We start from the raw sequence: 17,750 nt of genomic DNA on the forward strand, positions 1-17,750 counted from the left end.
ATCAGCAAAGAGAAGCACTTATGTCGGCAGGAGCTAAATGTAAGTGAAGACACTTCCACAGCAAGGTTATGCAAGGCAGTTTATGTCGACCTAACCGTGTCGTGTAGACCAGGCCTAGACAAACCTTCTCTGGGGATGGGGATCCAGGGTTCAGAGTAACGTCTTATTTCTAGAAATTGGATTCTTTTCCAGATAGAAAATCTCTACGAGGCCGCTTATGTTTAATCCCTTCCACAGCTGCCACTATAAATAGGTCTTAAGTGATTAATGGTAACCTGTAATGAGGGCTCATAATGATAAGGTCTAACCTGGGTAATTTAATTTCAAAATATAAAATCCTTCCTACATCCTTCTCAGAGAAAGCTAAGTTCCAGCTAAAAGGCTGCTGCGTTTGATGTGTGTATTAAGTCGCATTTTACTTCTGGTTTTTAATTCTTAATATATGCGTGACCTTTCTTCCTTTTCTGAACGGTTGCCAAGATTGACACTTTACATAGATCTGGGAGGGAAGGAGAGGGAGTGAGCAGCTTCTTCCAGAGCCAATGCCTGGGCCTGTGTAGGCACTGTAGCTTCTTGTTCCCTCCCTCTTCAGTCCTGTCCCACTCTGGGGGCTACAATCCCAACTTCATGTTAAAATCGACTCTCCCAGCAGTGAACGCTGCAGCTCTCCACAATGCCATGCCAGTCATGAACACGCAGAACTTGTATTATGCAGATCCAGCTGGTCTTTTGATTGAATTATTTATATTTTCGTGGTGCAAAATAAGATGAAATTGTTAAGGTCTCTTGAGCATTTTTTCTACTTGCTAATGATCTGATCTTTGAAATGGATAATCCCCCCAGCCCCCTGGAGCTGTGCTGCAACTGTTTGCTGACTCATTTTTTTAAAATCCACTATTAATGGGGCTTCAGAATGATCATTTTTTCCCATAAGTAGTATTGCATGTTGTATTGAATACGAATATAAACCTCAGGCTTCTATTCACCATTGACAGAAATCAACAACATTGACACCAAGACACAAATTAGGGGCCAGATTCTGCCATCCATTTTCCTCTTGAGCAGTACATTACTCCTTGAGAAGTTCCATAGCAATCATTGAGTCTACCCAAGGAGTAAGATATTACTCAACATGAATGAGCGGGGCAGAACGGGCTCTCTAGATGCTAGGGTCCCCCATTACTTTTCCTGTTTTAATTGCAAGTGCAATGCGATAAGGGTCTGATATATTTTAATTGTGAAGGTACTGATCTTGTGACAAGATTGTCCTTTGTGATGCAGTGGATATTGGTCCCAAGATCTGACCACAATATCTTGTGCCAGCAAAGAGTTGGAAATGTTGTGGAGATGACAACAGTGCTGTGGAAGGATGAAGAGGGATTTAGGCCCCTACTAACTGAGCACTTGAAGTGATGTGTCATGCATCTGAAAAGCAGGGGACTACAACTTCCATCAGCCCCCTCCCCACTGTAAAGCCCCCTTCCTCCTCCTCATCCTCCAACTTCCTCATCACTTCCATCACCCCACCCCCACGGGGAGCCCAGCAGAAGCCAAGGCTCTGGGCACAGAGCTCCCTGCTGAGAGCCCGGGTGGCAGCCTGGCTAGGAGCAGGGAGCCTAGGTGGCAGCAGGGCCGCTAGTGGGCAGCTGGGAACCCGGACAGCAGCCCAGCTTGGAGCAGGGAGCCTTGGTAGTGGCCGGGCTAGGAGCAGGGAGCCAGAAGCCTCTAGCTGGAGCCCTCCATCCGCCCCGGGGTGACAGCCAGAGGTCAGAGCCAGGTGCAGGGTTCACAGCAGGGTGTCTGCCAGCCTTTCTTGTCAAGCTGTGAAATTGACAAGAATGACAACCAACAGCCGATGTAAGGAACGCAGCATCTACACGGACACTGCATTGCCCTAACTACATCGACATAAGCCCTATGCCTTTTGTGGAGGTGGAGTTATGATGTCGGTGTAGTGGGGCACTTATATTAGCGGGACAAGGCTGTAGTGCAGACACTGACATAATTAGGTCTGTGTAAGCTGCCTTACGTCAACCTAACTCTGGATTGTAGACCTGGCCTCAGACACAATACACCAGGCATGCTACTGGCACCCAGGGAGAATGGGGTACCAAATCACTGCAAGAATGACAGATACGCTACAGGCCGCTTATTGCAGTAGAACGGCTGTAGAGCGGCAGAGCCTGTTGAAGGTACAGCTATTGCTGCTATTTACGGTCTGTACTGCAGAAGTGCCCAAATACACCCGTCAGGATCCCTGTTGTGTTAGGCACTGTACAGACACACAGGAAGGCACAGTACAGTCTCTGCCCCCCAAAAAAGGACAATGCTCCTGCTGATGTATTGCCTGCCAGTGAAGGAAGACAATCCTAGACAGAGCTGGCAATTAAAATACCAAGGGAAACTGATTTTTCACAAGGCTTTGAGGTATAGCCTCAAACTGCTCGCTGTCTTGTATCAGCGTCTGTGTTCGCAGTGCACGGTGGGAGAGAAGGTACCAAGAATCCATAGGAGAGTCTACGATGGTCTCACTGAAAAAGGAGTAAAGTCATGAAGGCAAGCCAGAGAATTCATAGCATTGAAGTGGAAAAGGGCATAAAGGCAACCTAGTGCTGGTCAGAGATTTGTGGCATACACATGGCCAGAAGCCCTTGTGTAAATGCCTTTGTTTCCCAAACTGGGGTCTAATCTCAAACCACTATAAAAACTGACTTTATGTTGCACTTATGGGTGTGACCAAGCTCTAGTCATTCCAAGACATCATGGTTTCCATAGTAACTAATGCACTTCAAAGGGGAAAACGCTGAGGGGAACTTAAAAAAAAAAGAAGACAAAGACCATACTAAATGGCACAAACCAACCACAAACAGGTGGTGACATGTGGGGGCTGTAAAGTTATAATGCTGTAAGTGTGTAATTACTCCGATTCTTTAGACAGTGTGTGACTATACATTTATTTAAAGGTCATAAATCAGTGCTAGCTACATAAGACTACAGTGGTCTGTGACGCAAGTTGAAATTTGGTGATAATATTTACTGATTGTAGAAAGGTGCAAATCACTGATACACAATGAGGATAGCCAGAGAGTTAATAAAAATTAGCATTTTACATGGTCCAAGAACTTTATAAATAGTGGCTAATCTTCAGTGCCCCGTGAAATAGGTAAATATTATCCTCCTAGGAAATGAAGGCACAGAGGTTAAATGACTTGCCCAGAGTCACACAACAATTCAATGGCAAGGCCAGGGTTAGAAGGGGAATCCCTGGCCTCCAGTCCTATACTTTGTCACTGCCCCTTGACAACTAATGGCAATGAAAATGAAATGGGAAATAACTGTCTAAGCATTTGACGAGATATCTGGACAGATGCATTTGTTAATACACTGCCTTTCACTTCTGACCTCTTCCCTTGCTCTTCTGTTGGCATTATGAAATACAAAACACTTGATTAGAATTATATTTTGAAAAACTTTGAACCAGCAAGTGCAGCTAACCTAAACAGTCTCAATTACTGTGTCAGCCTTCTACCCCTTTCACGTGGTTAGTTAGTTATTTGCCATTATTTCATCTAACTTAAGGCCATGTTTTGTAGCTCTTACCTATGCAAATTCCCTTTGAAATCAATGAGAGTTTTACCTGAGTAAATATTACAGGCTTTGGCTCTTAGATCACAAACCATTGGGACGGAAATAATGTCATCTTAATTGTTAGAGAGACAAGGTGGGTGAGGTAATATCTTTAATTGCAGTCATTCTCAACCTTTTTTCATTTGTGGACCCCTAAAAAATTTGGAATGGGCGTGCAGACCCCTTTGGAAATCTATTGTCAGCATATATAGTTGTATTGTGTTCAGCATGGGCAGTGGGTAAACCCCTTCTTTGGGGAGGCTAGCCCCCGGCCCCAGCCTTCCGCCTGAGGCCCCACGGCCGGAGACGTCTCGGCCCAGCCGCGCTGGCCCGCCCAAGCACCGGGCCACCAGCTGGTCTGAGCCACCCTGGGCTGCCCCAGTCCCTGCCCACCGGCTGGAGCAAAGCCACCGCCAGCTTCAGGGGAGAGGGGGAGCAAGGGCGGGGCCTCAGGGCAGAGCATGGGCGGGGCCACAGGCCTGGGTTAGGGGAGGTTTAGCCTCTCCTGGCCTACGATGCCCACTGCCCATGCTATTCAGTCAGTTTTCAGTCTAAGTCTTTCGCTTTCCCTCAGACATAGTCCATGGACCCCAGGTTGAGAATCACTGTTTTATTGGACCAACTTCTGTTGGTGAGAGAGACAAGCTTTCAAGCTTACACAGAGCTCTTCTTCAGGTTTGGGGAATTAATCAGAGTGTCGCTACAAAATACAAGGTGGAACCGATGGTTTTGCATAAGTAGTTAACACATATTTCAAGGTTAATGTTAACACCCCTGCAGTCATAGAGAGGAAAGAAAAGCGGGGAAGCAGCAGGGGAGGGTTGTAAGTGGGTTATACATGATTGTAACAAGCCATAAATCTAGGGTCTCTATTCAGTCCATGATTTTTAGTAGCTCCCAGGCTCTCCGTTTGAAAGTGTGTTGTGCAGGTTTCCTTTGAGGATGAGGCCTGAGAGGTCAGATATCGAGCGATCGCTTTGTGAAAAGGGTTCACCCACAGGTGATAAGGTGTTTTTGTCTTTTATCATTTTCCTGTGTGAGTTCATTTGAGAGCAGAGTGATTGTTTGGTTTCACCCACATAGTGTTATTGGGGCATGTAGTGCACTGCATGAGGTACACCACATGTTGTGATAGGCATGTGTAGGACTCATGGATCTTGAAAAGTGTGTTGTAGGGGGTGTTGAGCATTGTAGTAGTGGAGATATGTCTGCATAAAAGATATTATCTCACCCATCTTGTCTATAATATCCTGGGGCCAATACGGCTACAACACTGCATAAATCTTATTTGTTAGTCAAGTACTCTACAAATCTTTTTAGGTTTCTTTAGGAAGGAAAGCTGCCATCAAGTCAACTTCCATAAACAGCCAGATGAGTGACAGCAGTTCTAGAAATATAAGATGCATGTTGAGCAGTCCCCTAATGGGAAGCCAACATCTGAAAGGCTCTCTGGAATGGTCACTTCCATTTCCCATCCAGACTGCCTGGAGAGAGATTAGATTCAAGAGGCATGGTGGAAGTTTTGTCCAGGATGCTACTACCACTGTACCTACTATGGGTGCTGCCAGCTCTTTGAATGTCACCGAGTACCCTATAATGCCTTTTGGCCAGTCTGGCTATTGGAGACTGGATGGCAGGAGATTTCCAAACAAATTCAGTATTTTTTGTTTACTTTTTATTTTATTATTAACTACATAAACTTTCTAGACAAGTATTAACAAATCTTATTCATCTGTATTTAAAGAACTATTTGTGTTTGGTCAACCTCTTATTATCTGTGTATTTATTGTGTTCCGTTTCTAAAAATAATAACCATACATGATCAAAATCCATTTGATCCTGATATGTGTCTCATTTTTTTTATTGTCCCCAAGTCAATGACCTCCTTTGAACTGTAACCTAATAGAACCACTATGGAGTTTGTGGGTAGCCTGACTTTAGTTCTCCTTCAACTGTGTCAGTATGAATCCCACTGTCGGTATGCCTGCACCTCGTGCGTGCGAGCTGGGAATTGTTTGAATAGCTGTGTCTATCAGGGCCACACATGCACCCAGGGCCTCTTTGTGCTCATACAAGGGCATAAAGAGCAAGGTGGTCATGGCTCTCCTTTAGTCTCCATTTACTGTCCTGTGGCAGTGAGACTGAACCTGGACTCTCCAACCCGCTATGGCTTATGTGTAAAGTAGTACTTCTGTCTTTGATGGAACCCTCATTTGAGCCTTTGTTCTTTATATCATAGCATGTGCTTTTTACCATGTTCTTTATACTGTATACTTTTGTTTGGAGAGTGCGTGAGATTCGGACATTAATGGCAGGACCACCTTATACTTCCATCCTAAGTGCAGGACTCTGTGCTTGTCCTTGTTGAACCTCATCAGGTTTCTTTTGGCCCAATTCTCTAATTTGTCTAGGTCCCTCTGTATCCTGTCCCTACCCTCCAGCGTATCTACCACTCCTCCCAGTTTAGTGTCATCTGCAAACTTGCTGAGGGTGCAGCCCACGCCATCCTCCAGATCATTAATGAAGATATTGAACAAAACCGGCCCCAGGACCGACCCTTGGGGCACTCGGCTTGATACCGGCTGCCAACTACACATGGAGCCATTGATCACTGCTACAGACTAGGGACCGAGTGGCTAGGCAACAGTTCTGCAGAAAAGGACCTAGGGGTCACAGTGGACGAGAAGCTGAATATGACTCAACAGTGTGTCCTTGTTGTCAAGAAGGCATTTTGGGCTGTGTAAGTAGGAGCATTGCCAGCAGATTGAGGGACATGATCATTCCCCTCTATTCGGCATTGGTGAGACCTCATCTGGAGTACTGTGTCCAGTTTTGGGCCCCACACTACAAGAAGGATGTGGAAAAATTGGAAAGAGTCCAGCGGAGGGCAACAAAAATGATTAGGGGGCTGAAGCACATGACTTACGAAGAGAGGCTGAGGGAACTGGGATTGTTTAGTCTGCAGAATAAGAAGAATGAGGGGGGATTTGATAGCTGCTTTCAACTACCTGAAGGGGGGTTCCAAAGAGGATGGATCTAGACTGTTCTCAGTGGTACCTGATGACAGAACAAGGAGTAATGGTCTCAAGTTGAGGTGTGGGAGGTTTAGGTTGGATATTAGGAAACACTATTTCACTCGGAGGGTGGTGAAGCACTGGAATGGGTCACCTAGGGAGGTGGTGGAATCTCCTTCCTTAGAGGTTTTTAAGGTCAGGCTTGACAAAGCCCTGGCTGGGATGATTTAGTTGGGAATTGGTCCTGCTTTGAGCAGGGGGTTGAAATAGATGACCTCCTGAGGTCCCTTCCAACCCTCCTATTCTATGATTTTCTATGATTCTACTATTTTTCACAAGGACAGAGTTACTCTTTGACCTCATGCAAAATTTCTACCCAAAGTAGTTTCAAAAGTACACTTGGATCTTGAAACAAGATGTATTTACCAGTGTTTTTTTCCTAGGCTTCACTCGTCTCCTACAGATGCAAATCTCTGTGCATCTAATGTATTGAGAGCCCTTTCCTCCTATCTCCATAGGACAAAGTCTTTATGCAACTCTCCCAGACCATTATAGCTGTTAGAGACATGTCTAGAGGGCAGGGTATTTCCACTCATAGACTCTTGAAGTAGGTGTCAAACTGTATCAGTATTTCATATGAATTGAATAAATTAGCTCCTTCTCAGATCAAAGTGAACTCTAGGGATCAGGCAGGCTCCTAAACTTAACCAAAATCTGTAGGGCAGCTACTTGGAACTCAATACGAATTTTTACTAATCATTATTCCTTTGTAGCAACTCTAGATTTGACTCCCAATTTGGCATGGCAGTCCTACAGTCCCTATTTAAGTAGAACTTCTGGCACCCACTTCCTTAGAGAGACAACTGCTAGCCAATCACCTAGAGTGGGATCTCTGTGAACATATAGTGGAAGAAATAAAAACGATTACTTACCTTACATTAACTGTGGTTCTTTGAGATGTTTTGTCCACAGGGATCCCATGACCCACTCTGCTTCCCCACGAATGTTCTCTAGCTTTGGGATTCTTTATTGGTGAAGGAACTGAGTGACATTTGGGTCTGCTCCAGCCTTTATGCATTCTGCTGAGGGGTGCAAGACCTGCAGGGATTGGTGTGGCCCCAATGGATACTGTTTAGTAAAAAAGAATCCAATCTCATGGCGTTGGGGTGCATGCACCCTTAGAGTGAGATCTGTGTGGGGAAAACATCTTGAAGAGCCACGTTTGCTGAAAGGTAAATAACCGTTTTTTAATTTGGAAGTTCTATTTATAATTTTCTTCAAATACTATAATTGTAGGGCGTTCCCACCAGACATGCAGAAAAAACCCTGGTCCTCCACCTCCTCTACAGCATTTATGACTCCCTTTTTTATATATTTTTCTTTAGCTTAAATGGAGTGAGGTACCAATGATAAAGTAGTTTGTAGTAATTTTCCTTAATGGTTACACAATTAGGTGCGGCTTTGTCTTTACTCCAGTTATTTTTCCATTGTTCCAAAGAGAGATTTGTTTTTAGATCCTTTTCCCATTTTTCCGTAAAGGGAATCTTATCGTTTAGAGCTATCAGTAACATCCATTATACCGTACTGAGATCAGATCCTTTCCCGTAATTAGTGTTTCTATCCTGAATTAATGGTCTCCTGAAACTTGAGGTACCTAAAAAGGAAATTCACTATTTTTTAATGGGCAGCTGTATTGGTAGGGATTTTTCTGCCAAAGAAAATGGAACCGTTCTCCCCTTCCTTCTTTTGGATTTCTACCGTGGACCTCATCTTTAAGGTCAACATCATGTGGTCCACAATGTAGTCTGAGTCCTGAAAAGAAACTGTGATTATGGACTCTGGGGAAAGAGGCGCCTACATTTTCCCCACTTGTGCAGTGAACTATCTCAAAATCTGAAGAGTTCTCTGCTCCATTTAATATGTCTATGGATAATGAGAATGACCAAGTTAAATTAGATAGTCTGATGTCTGTGATATAAATCCTCATGCTTCAGGTCATAAGTCCTCACCATGTGATGGTGGCTAGGAAAAACCTTCACCTGTAGGCAGGTTATTCTATAAATGCCCACTGTGGGGTTTCTTGCACTTACCTTGGAAGCATCTGGTATTCTTCACTGTCAGGGAAAAAATACTGGACTAGATGGTCATGTGGCCCTTTAATCCTTGTCTTGGCTCTTCTCTGAGCCCTCTACAGTTTATCAACATCCTTCTTGAATTGTGGACACCAGAACTGACTTCTGTGAGCTTTGGATCTGGGACCTCATAATATAGGAGGAATGTGAGGGCTACCATTCATATGTTCAGAATACCCATATCATGAATATTTGCATAAAGTGCCTGAATTTTATTCTTTCCTTAAGTGCTTTGTACAAAATCGTTTACAGACATTGAGCCAAAACATAGAAAATTAAACAGTTTGGAAATTCAGTGTTATTTCCCTTTACAGGCTCAAGCAGCAAGCTCCCCACACTCCTCACCTACCCATGGAGCCGGTCGCCCAATGCCAATGCCGGTCAGAGCCACTTCCGCTGGCTCTACCCCAACGCACGTACCTCAGGACTCACTTGCGGGAGTCGGGGGAGATGTGCAGGAAGCTTTTGCACAAGGTGAGTGTAGCACAAACCGAAACCCCTGCTATTGCCAAACACTGAAATGATTGATTATTACACAAATATAATACAGCAATTTTAATATGATTTTCACTGATATTATTTCACTTGGACTATGCCAGAGCAGAATGGAAGTAGACTTTTAATCTACAGGATTAGACGACACAAGTAGTAACAAAAATAGTTGTGTGACCTAATCCTGGCCTCCCAATTTTTCAGCCACCATTTTGTGCACGCGAATAATTAGACACTTAAACATTACCCAGCTGCACCCACAAATCAGGTAAGTAAACTTCATGTCACAGTGCTGTGAACTGAGCACAAAATGGGAGACCACTTACCAAAATTTGGCCCAGAGGATGCAGAGAGGGACAGAATGGTAGCCATCAGTACTCTCAATCAGAGTGTTCAGCTAATATTCACCTTGTTGTAAGTTGATGACTAGGTTGAAAAAAAAAGTTGAAATTTTGGACTGCAAATAAGTGAATGCTAAACTGAATGTAGCCCTTAACAAGTATGCAAATCTCTGAACAGGCAAACACTCTGGTATAAACCTAAAAGTGTCAAAACACTGTGTGGCGAGGGGAGGACAAGAGTAAAAACCAACCAAATGATGAGAAATAAAAAAACAAAGCAGTGGACGAAATTAAAGAGTGGACGGTAACATATCCCCTCCGCAGCGAAACTGTAAGGAGATGACAAGTCGTACCAATTGCTACCACGAGGGCACAATTAGTTTTGTGCACATCTAGTGCCATGTTGCTTGGTGGCCAGTGTAGCTACTAAGTGTCCGTGTCAAATGCATCAATTGTATGATTCAGTCTTCACCTCAAGACAGAGTCTGTGAACATAGACCTCACTATGATGATGGTGTCGTGTTTTTCAAATGAAGATTGCCGAGACTATATTCTTCCTCGCCGAGACTGGCTTCTGCCTGAGGGGGCTAAGAAAAAGGCAAAGGAAATTACAGCAGAGGGGCAGTAAGTGGCTAAAAAGTCTCTTGTTCGAAACATAATACTTTGGTACCACACTAACCCTTTGAGGAGAATATACTGATTAAAGGGTTCATTCCCCATGATATCCAGCAAAATCTGAGGTTCTGTTACTTGAAGACCAGAACCTCCTTAGTCAATACACAGATGAGACCTTGGAAGACGTCAGCCCTACAAACCTTGGGCCCCTGCAATTCACTTGTAAGAAGAATGTGTCGTTCCGATTCCAGCAGTAGGATTAGCTCCTCGTCCCGCTGAACACTTCCAGAAACAAAAGCAGAAGCAGGCATTCCCAGGGAGGTATTGTGGCAAATACCAGAGGCATAGCACTCCATCTGCTGCCGTGGGTGGTCCAGTTGCTTCTTCTTAGCCTCTGCGGCAAGTTTGAGTACAGTTGAGAGCTCCCAACTGCTTTCTTTGGCAACTGGTTTCCTTTCCCCTTTGCAGATTGACTTGTTTCCAGGCAGCATGAAGTAGAACAATAGTACAGTGGGTCCTACAAGGTATTCAAAATCTACTATACAATAGCTTGGAGTCACTAGCGATGATGCAGCTATAGAATCAAGTAACTTACAGGCTCTGTCTGAAGTCCAAGAATGCTTGCCAAAGGAGTTTAATTTAACTCAAAATTTTCACCAAACTTTTACATTATTTTTGCTAGCTTGTGCTGCTACTGGGTTCTTGCAGCTGTATGTGCATAGGAAGGAAGGTTTTCCTTCGGCTCTTCAACAAGGTTCCACCACGTTTTCTCCCTTGCTGCTCCAGGGAGCAGTCAGCATGGCAGACCAATGAGAAAAAAAGCAAAAGCAAGGTCTCTTCTACCTGTAACATCCTCTCTATTAGAGCTAATGGAGAAAGATCTCTGCTTGTTTTGCGGGACCAGAGAAGGGAACCTTTTTTGGGAAATGGTTGTTAGCATTTCCTGCCAGCGTGATCCTCAGACAAAACAAGACTCCTCCTTAGCTGATCTCTTGGTCTTAGAGTCAAGGCACAGGAGAGGGCTTGTTAATAATATCAAAGTATACAGGTTCCTGATAAACAGGGAAAAGATCAGCTGTATCATCAACCCAGGTCATTGTGCACCTGGGAGCCTGGATAGACTCTCAGTCCCAGAATCTTTATGTCCTCAGCATATGTGCTGACTCCGTGAGTGCTCTGGGGCTGGAGCACCCATGGGGAAAAAAATAGTGGGTGCTCAGTAACCACCAGCCACAGTTGTTTGGATGCTGGCGCAGAGCAGCGAGCAGTAGGCTAGGGCCTCAGGGAGAGGGCAGAGTATGGGCGGGAAGAGGCAGAGCGAGGGTGGGGCCTTGGGAAGGAAGGCAGAGTGAGGGAGGCCTCGGGGGGGGGGGCGGAGCAGGGTGGGAAGAGGCGGAGTGAGGGCAGGCCTTGGGGAATGGGGTGGAGTGGGCCAAGGCCTCGGGGTGGCGCACTCCCAGGGAAACCTAAAAGTTTGTGTCTATGCTCCTCAGAGAGGCAACAGAAGACAATAAGAGCCATCCAAAAAGTGCAAAATGCAGGTGTCCGTGATACAAACCCTGCCGCCCCTCTTGGTATTGCTAATCTCTTGCACAGGCATTATCAGAAGGATCAGGTTTCACATGAGATTTTTTTACACAACATAATTTGCTCATTGCCCCTGTGCTTACACAACCTATGGCAAAGGTTCAGGTTTCCCCAGCTGTGAACAGGTTCCTGCAGTGGTGGATGGCAGGACACAGATTTTCAAGAAGTTTGCAAATCTTGGAACCAAGCATACCAATCATAGAATCATAGAATCATAGAATCATAGAATATCAGAGTTGGAAGGGACCTCAAGAGGTCATCTAGTCCAACCCCCTGCTCAAAGCAGGACCAATTCCCAGCTAAATCATCCCAGCCAGGGCTTTGTCAAGCCGGGCCTTAAAAACCTCCAAGGAAGGAGACTCCACCACCTCCCTAGGTAACGCATTCCAGTGTTTCACCACCCTCCTAGTGAAATAGTATTTCCTGATATCCAACCTGGACCTCCCCCACCGCAACTTGAGACCATTGCTCCTTGTTCTGTCATCTGCCACCACTGAGAACAGCCGAGCTCCATCCTCTTTGGAACCCCCCTTCAGGTAGTTGAAGGCTGCTATCAAATCCCCCCTCATTCTTCTCTTCTGGAGACTAAACAATCCCAGTTCTCTCAGCCTCTCCTCATAAGTCATGTGCTCCAGACCCCTAATCATTTTTGTTGCCCTCCGCTGGACTCTTTCCAATTTTTCCACATCCTTCTTGTAGTGTGGGGCCCAAAACTGGACACAGTATTCCAGATGAGGCCTCACCAATGTCGAATAAAGGGGAACGATCACGTTCCTCGATCTGCTGGCAATGCCCCTACTTATACAGCCCAAAATGCCGTTAGCCTTCTTGGCAACAAGAGCACACTGTTGACTCATATCCATCTTCTCATCCACTGTGACCCCTAGGTCCTTTTCAGCAGAACTGCTACCTAGCCATTCGGTCCCTAGTCTGTAGCAGTGCATGGGATTCTTCCGTCCTAAGTGCAGGACTCTGCACTTGTCCTTGTTGAACCTCATCAGGTTTTTTTCTGCCCAATCCTCTAATTTGTCTAGGTCCCTCTGTATCCGATCCCTACCCTCTAGTGTATCTACCACACCTCCTAGTTTAGTGTCATCTGCAAACTTGCTGAGAGTGCAGTCCACACCATCCTCCAGATCATTAATAAAGATATTAAACAAAACCGGCCCCAGGACCGACCCTTGGGGCACTCCACTTGAAACCGGCTGCCAACTAGACATGGAGCCATTGATCACTACCCGTTGAGCCCGACGATCTAGCCAGCTTTCTATCCACCTTACAGTCCATTCATCCAGCCCATACTTCTTTAACTTGGTGGCAAGAATACTGTGGGAGACAGTATCAAAAGCTTTGCTAAAGTCAAGAAATAACACATCCACTGCTTTCCCCTCATCCACAGAGCCAGTTATCTCATCATAGAAGGCAATTAGGTTAGTCAGGCACGACTTCCCCTTCGTGAATCCATGCTGACTGTTCCTGATCACTTTCCTTTCCTCTAAATGTTTCATAATTGATTCCTTGAGGACCTGCTCCATAATTTTTCCAGGGACTGAGGTGAGGCTGACTGGCCTGTAGTTCCCCGGATCCTCCTTCTTCCCTTTTTTAAAAATGGGCACTACATTAGCCTTTTTCCAGTCATCTGGGACCTCCCCCGATCGCCATGAGTTTTCAAAAATAATGGCTAATGGCTCTGCAATCTCACCCGCCAACTCCTTTAGCACCCTCGGATGCAGCGCATCCGGCCCCATGGACTTGTGCACGTCCAGTTTTTCTAAATAGTCCCGAACCACTTCTTTCTCCACAGAGGGCTGGTCACCTTCTCCCCATGCTGTACTGCCCAGTGCAGCAATCTGGGAGCTGACCTTGTGCGTGAAGACAGAGGCAAAAAAATCATTGAGTACATTAGCTTTTTCCACATCCTCGGTCACTAGGTTGCCTCCCTCATTCAGTAAGGGGCCCACACTTTCCTTGATTTTCTTCTTGTTGCTAACATACCTGAAGAAACCCTTCTTGTTACTCTTAACATCTCTTGCTAACTGCAACTCCAAGTGTGATTTGGCCTTCCTGATTTCACTCCTGCACGCCTGAGCAATATTTTTATACTCCTCCCTGGTCATTTGTCCAATCTTCCACTTCTTATAAGCCTCTTTTTTGCGTTTAAGATCAGCAAGGATTTCACTGTTTAGCCAAGCTGGTCGCCTGCCATATTTACTATTCTTTCTACACATCGGGATGGTTTGTTCCTGCAACCTCAATAAGGATTCTTTAAAATACAGCCAGCTCTCCTGAACCCCTTTGCCCTTCATGTTATTCTCCCAGGGGATCCTGCCCATCTGTTCCCTGAGGGAGTCAAAGTCTGCTTTTCTGAAGTCCAGGGTCCATATTCTGCTGCTCTCCTTTCTTCCTTGTGTCAGGATCCTGAACTCGACCATCTCATGGTCACTGCCTCCCAGGTTCCCATCCACTTTTGCTTCCCCTACTAGTTCTTCCCTGTTTGTGAGCAGCAGGTCAAGAAAAGCTTTGCCCCTAGTTGGTTCCTCCAGCACTTGCACCAGGAAATTGTCCCCTACGCTTTCCAAAAATTTCCTGGATTGCCTGTGCACCGCTGTATTGCTCTCCCAGCAGATATCAGGGTGATTAAAGTCTCCCATGAGAACCAGGGCCTGCGATCTAGCAACTTCTGCTAGTTGCCAGAAGAAAGCCTCGTCCACCTCATCCCCCTGGTCTGGTGGTCTATAGCAGACTCCAACCACGACATCACCCTTGTTGCTCCCACTTCTCAACTTTATCCAGAGACTCTCAGGTTTTTCTGCAGTATCATACCGGAGCTCTGAGCAGTCATACTCCTCTCTTACATACAACGCAACTCCCCCACCTTTTCTGCCCCGCCTGTCCTTCCTGAACAGTTTATATCCATCCATGACAGTACTCCAGTCATGTGAGTTATCCCACCAAGTCTCTGTTATTCCAATCACATCATAGTTCCCTGACTGTGCCAGGACTTCCAGTTCTCCCTGCTTGTTTCCCAGGCTTCTTGCATTTGTGTATAGGCACTTAAGATAACTCAATGATCGTCCCTCTTTCTCAGCATGAGACAGGAGTCCTCCCCTCTTGCGCTCTCCTGCTCGTGCTTCCTCCCAGGATCCCATTTCCCCACTTACCTCAGGGCTTTGGTCTCCTTCCCCCGGTGAACCTAGTTTAAAGCCCTCCAATAGATCACAATAGATGCCAATTTGGAGCACTAGGGAGCCTGCTATCCACTGGAGCATTGTCCATCAGGAAAGAGAGTTACTCCATCAGTCACTGGAAAGAAGAACTATACACAAGGGACTGGAAGCATTTTCATGGATGGTGTGTGTGTATATACACAAATGGAAGCACCAGATCGCTGCACTTCAAAGAGAAGCAAACTACTCTTGTCTTGGGCAAAGAAACACTTGACCATGCTGATGTGGTCCACCTGTGCTGTCCATGTAATTGAAAATATAGTGTAACAGCATATTAGCTAAGCAGACAATCGATCCACCAAGCAGGGAGCCACTCCAGGATATAAGAACATAAGAACGGCCATACTGGGTCAGACCAATGGTCCATCTAGCCCAGTACCCTGACTTCCGACAGTAGCCAATGCCAGGTGCCCCAGAGGGAATGAACAGAACAGGGAATCATCAAGTGATCCATCCCCTGTTGCCCATTCCCAGCTTCTGGAAAACAGAGGCTAGGGACACCATCCCTGCCCGTCCTGGCTAGTAGCCGTTGATGGACCTATCCTCCATGAATTTATCTAATTCTTTTTTTAATCCTGTTATAGTCTTGGCCTTCACAACATCCTCTGGCAAGAAGTTCCACAGGTTGACTGTGCGGTGTGTGAAAAAATACTTCCTTTTGTTTGTTTTCAACCTGCTGCCTATTAATTTCATTTGGTGACCCCTAGTTCTTGTGTTATGAGAAGGAGTAAATAACACTTCCTTATTTACTTTCTCCACACCCATCATGATTTTATAGATCTCTATCATATCCCCCTTAGTTGTCTCTTTTCCAAGCTGAAAAGTTCCAGTCTTATTAATCTCTCCTCATATGTCAGCTGTTCCAGATCCCTAATCATTTTTGTTGCCCTTTTCTGAAGCTTTTCCAATTCCACAAAAAGAACAGGAGTACTTGTGGCACCTTAGAGACTAACAGATTTATTAGAGCATAAGCTTTTGGATGCATCCGAAGAAGTGGACTGTAGTCCATGAAAGCTTATGCTCTAATAAATCTGTTAGTCTATAAGGTGCCACAAGTACTCCTGTTCTTTTTGCGGATACAGACTAACACGGCTGCTACTCTGAAACCTTTCCAATTCCAGTATCTCTTTTTTGAGATGGGGCGACCACATCTGCACTGAATATGATATTTTCTGTCTTATTATCTATCCATTTCTTAATGATTCCCAACATCCTGTTCACTTTTTTGACTGCCGCTGCACATTGAGTGGATGTTTTCAGAGAACTATCCACAATGACTCCAAGATCTCTTTCTTGAGTGGCAACAGCTAATTTAGACCCCATAATTTTTTATGTATAGTTGGGATTATGTTTTTCAATGTGCATTACTTAGAATTTATCAACATTGAATTTCATCTGCCATTTTGTTGCCCAGTCGCTCAGTTTTGTGAGATCCTTTTGTAGCTCTTCGCAGGCTGCCTGGGACTTAACTACCTTGAGTAGTTTTGTATCATCTGCAAATTTTTCCACCTCACTGTTTACCCCTTTTTCCAGATCATTTATATCAGAAATCTTTACTAAACCAGGATTGGTTTTAATGGGTTTTTGCACTACAGCTACCCTTCCAAGTGGCAGCTCTGCAGGCAAAGGTGAGTGTTTGCAGTTCTGCTCTCATATTCCTTACAGAGGGAAAGTAATCACTTATTTTGATTGGTCAGGAACAACTGATTGAGCTTCCGTTTGTGAGTAGCTTGGGAAATTGAAGTCTAATATCTGCCATAACTTTTCATTTTCTTTTCCTCCATTTCTTTCCTAGGTACACGAAGAAACCTCCGTAACGATTTATTGGTAGCAGCTGATTCAATTACAAATACAATGTCTTCTTTGGTGAAGGAACTTCATTCAGGTGAGAGAGTTAAACTTTAACATACATGTACACTCCGGCGATCAGTGTGACCAGCAATAGTAATCTTAAAGCCATGTGTCGAAGATTTATCTGTAAACTGTAGTTCTCATCCAGAAACTAAATAGAAAAATTAGATTGCAAGGTTGCAATTTAATTCTCCCTCAGTGAGAAGTCACCAGTAATGAGAATTCTGTTCTACATACAGAACCTGGCTGACACTGTTGTTGATGATTCTGGGATGCTAGAAACCAGTTCACTCACTCATAGCTGTATTGACTTCTACAAGGCTAACCGTAATAACTTTTCTTTGCTTGTAATGTAAGCATATGTGATTCAGAACGCTTGCCAGGGAGCAAAGATGCCACTTTTAATGTCTTTTTTTTTTTTTTTTTTGACTACAGCAGCTCTTTAAAGACATGAGCTTAGAAGTTAAGATATATTTTTCAGTGAGTTCATACAAACTGCTACTTAATGATTCTGTAGTATTTATAACAGCAATTTGGAGTGCACTTAAAATGAATTCCCATTAGGGAACTCTAGGCATGAATATAAAATTAAAATATACATTTGGCTCAACTTAAAGAAAGGGATTAAACAGCTGTGCAAAAAGTGGTGATTTTGCCTGCGTGCCTTTTGCACAATAGTAATGATAGTGGGTTTCAGTGAACAGAATAATTGGGCCACAACAAACTTACAAACTTGTTGAGAAAGACCCATCCCAAGCTTCTCAGGGCTTGCTTGTAAAGAACTTCATTGTTCAGCATTTCAGCTATTTGTTAAAGGGCCTTGTGCTTTTAGGAATAAGGAAAGGATTCTGCATTCACATCTAA

The 17,750-nt window shown here is 44.6% G+C and overlaps 1 protein-coding gene across 34 annotated transcripts in view; it reads left to right on the forward strand.

The window, feature by feature from the left end:
- The window catches only part of DTNB (dystrobrevin beta), a 384,446-nt gene that overhangs the window by 319,035 nt on the left and 47,661 nt on the right, over nt 1-17,750 (forward strand). For all 34 annotated transcript variants that reach the window (XR_010600030.1, XR_010600034.1, XR_010600025.1 and 31 more), the window contains 2 exons: nt 9,088-9,247; nt 16,831-16,920. Coding sequence is in view for 14 of the 34 variants with exons in the window: in XM_065590084.1 (XP_065446156.1) it covers nt 9,088-9,247; nt 16,831-16,920 (250 nt within the window). In the remaining 20 variants the exon portion in view is untranslated. Of the gene's footprint in view, nt 1-9,087; nt 9,248-16,830; nt 16,921-17,750 lie in introns of those variants that run through there.

Source organism: Chrysemys picta, chromosome 3 (assembly GCF_011386835.1).
Source record: "Chrysemys picta bellii isolate R12L10 chromosome 3, ASM1138683v2, whole genome shotgun sequence".
Classification (NCBI taxonomy): domain Eukaryota; kingdom Metazoa; phylum Chordata; order Testudines; family Emydidae; genus Chrysemys; species Chrysemys picta.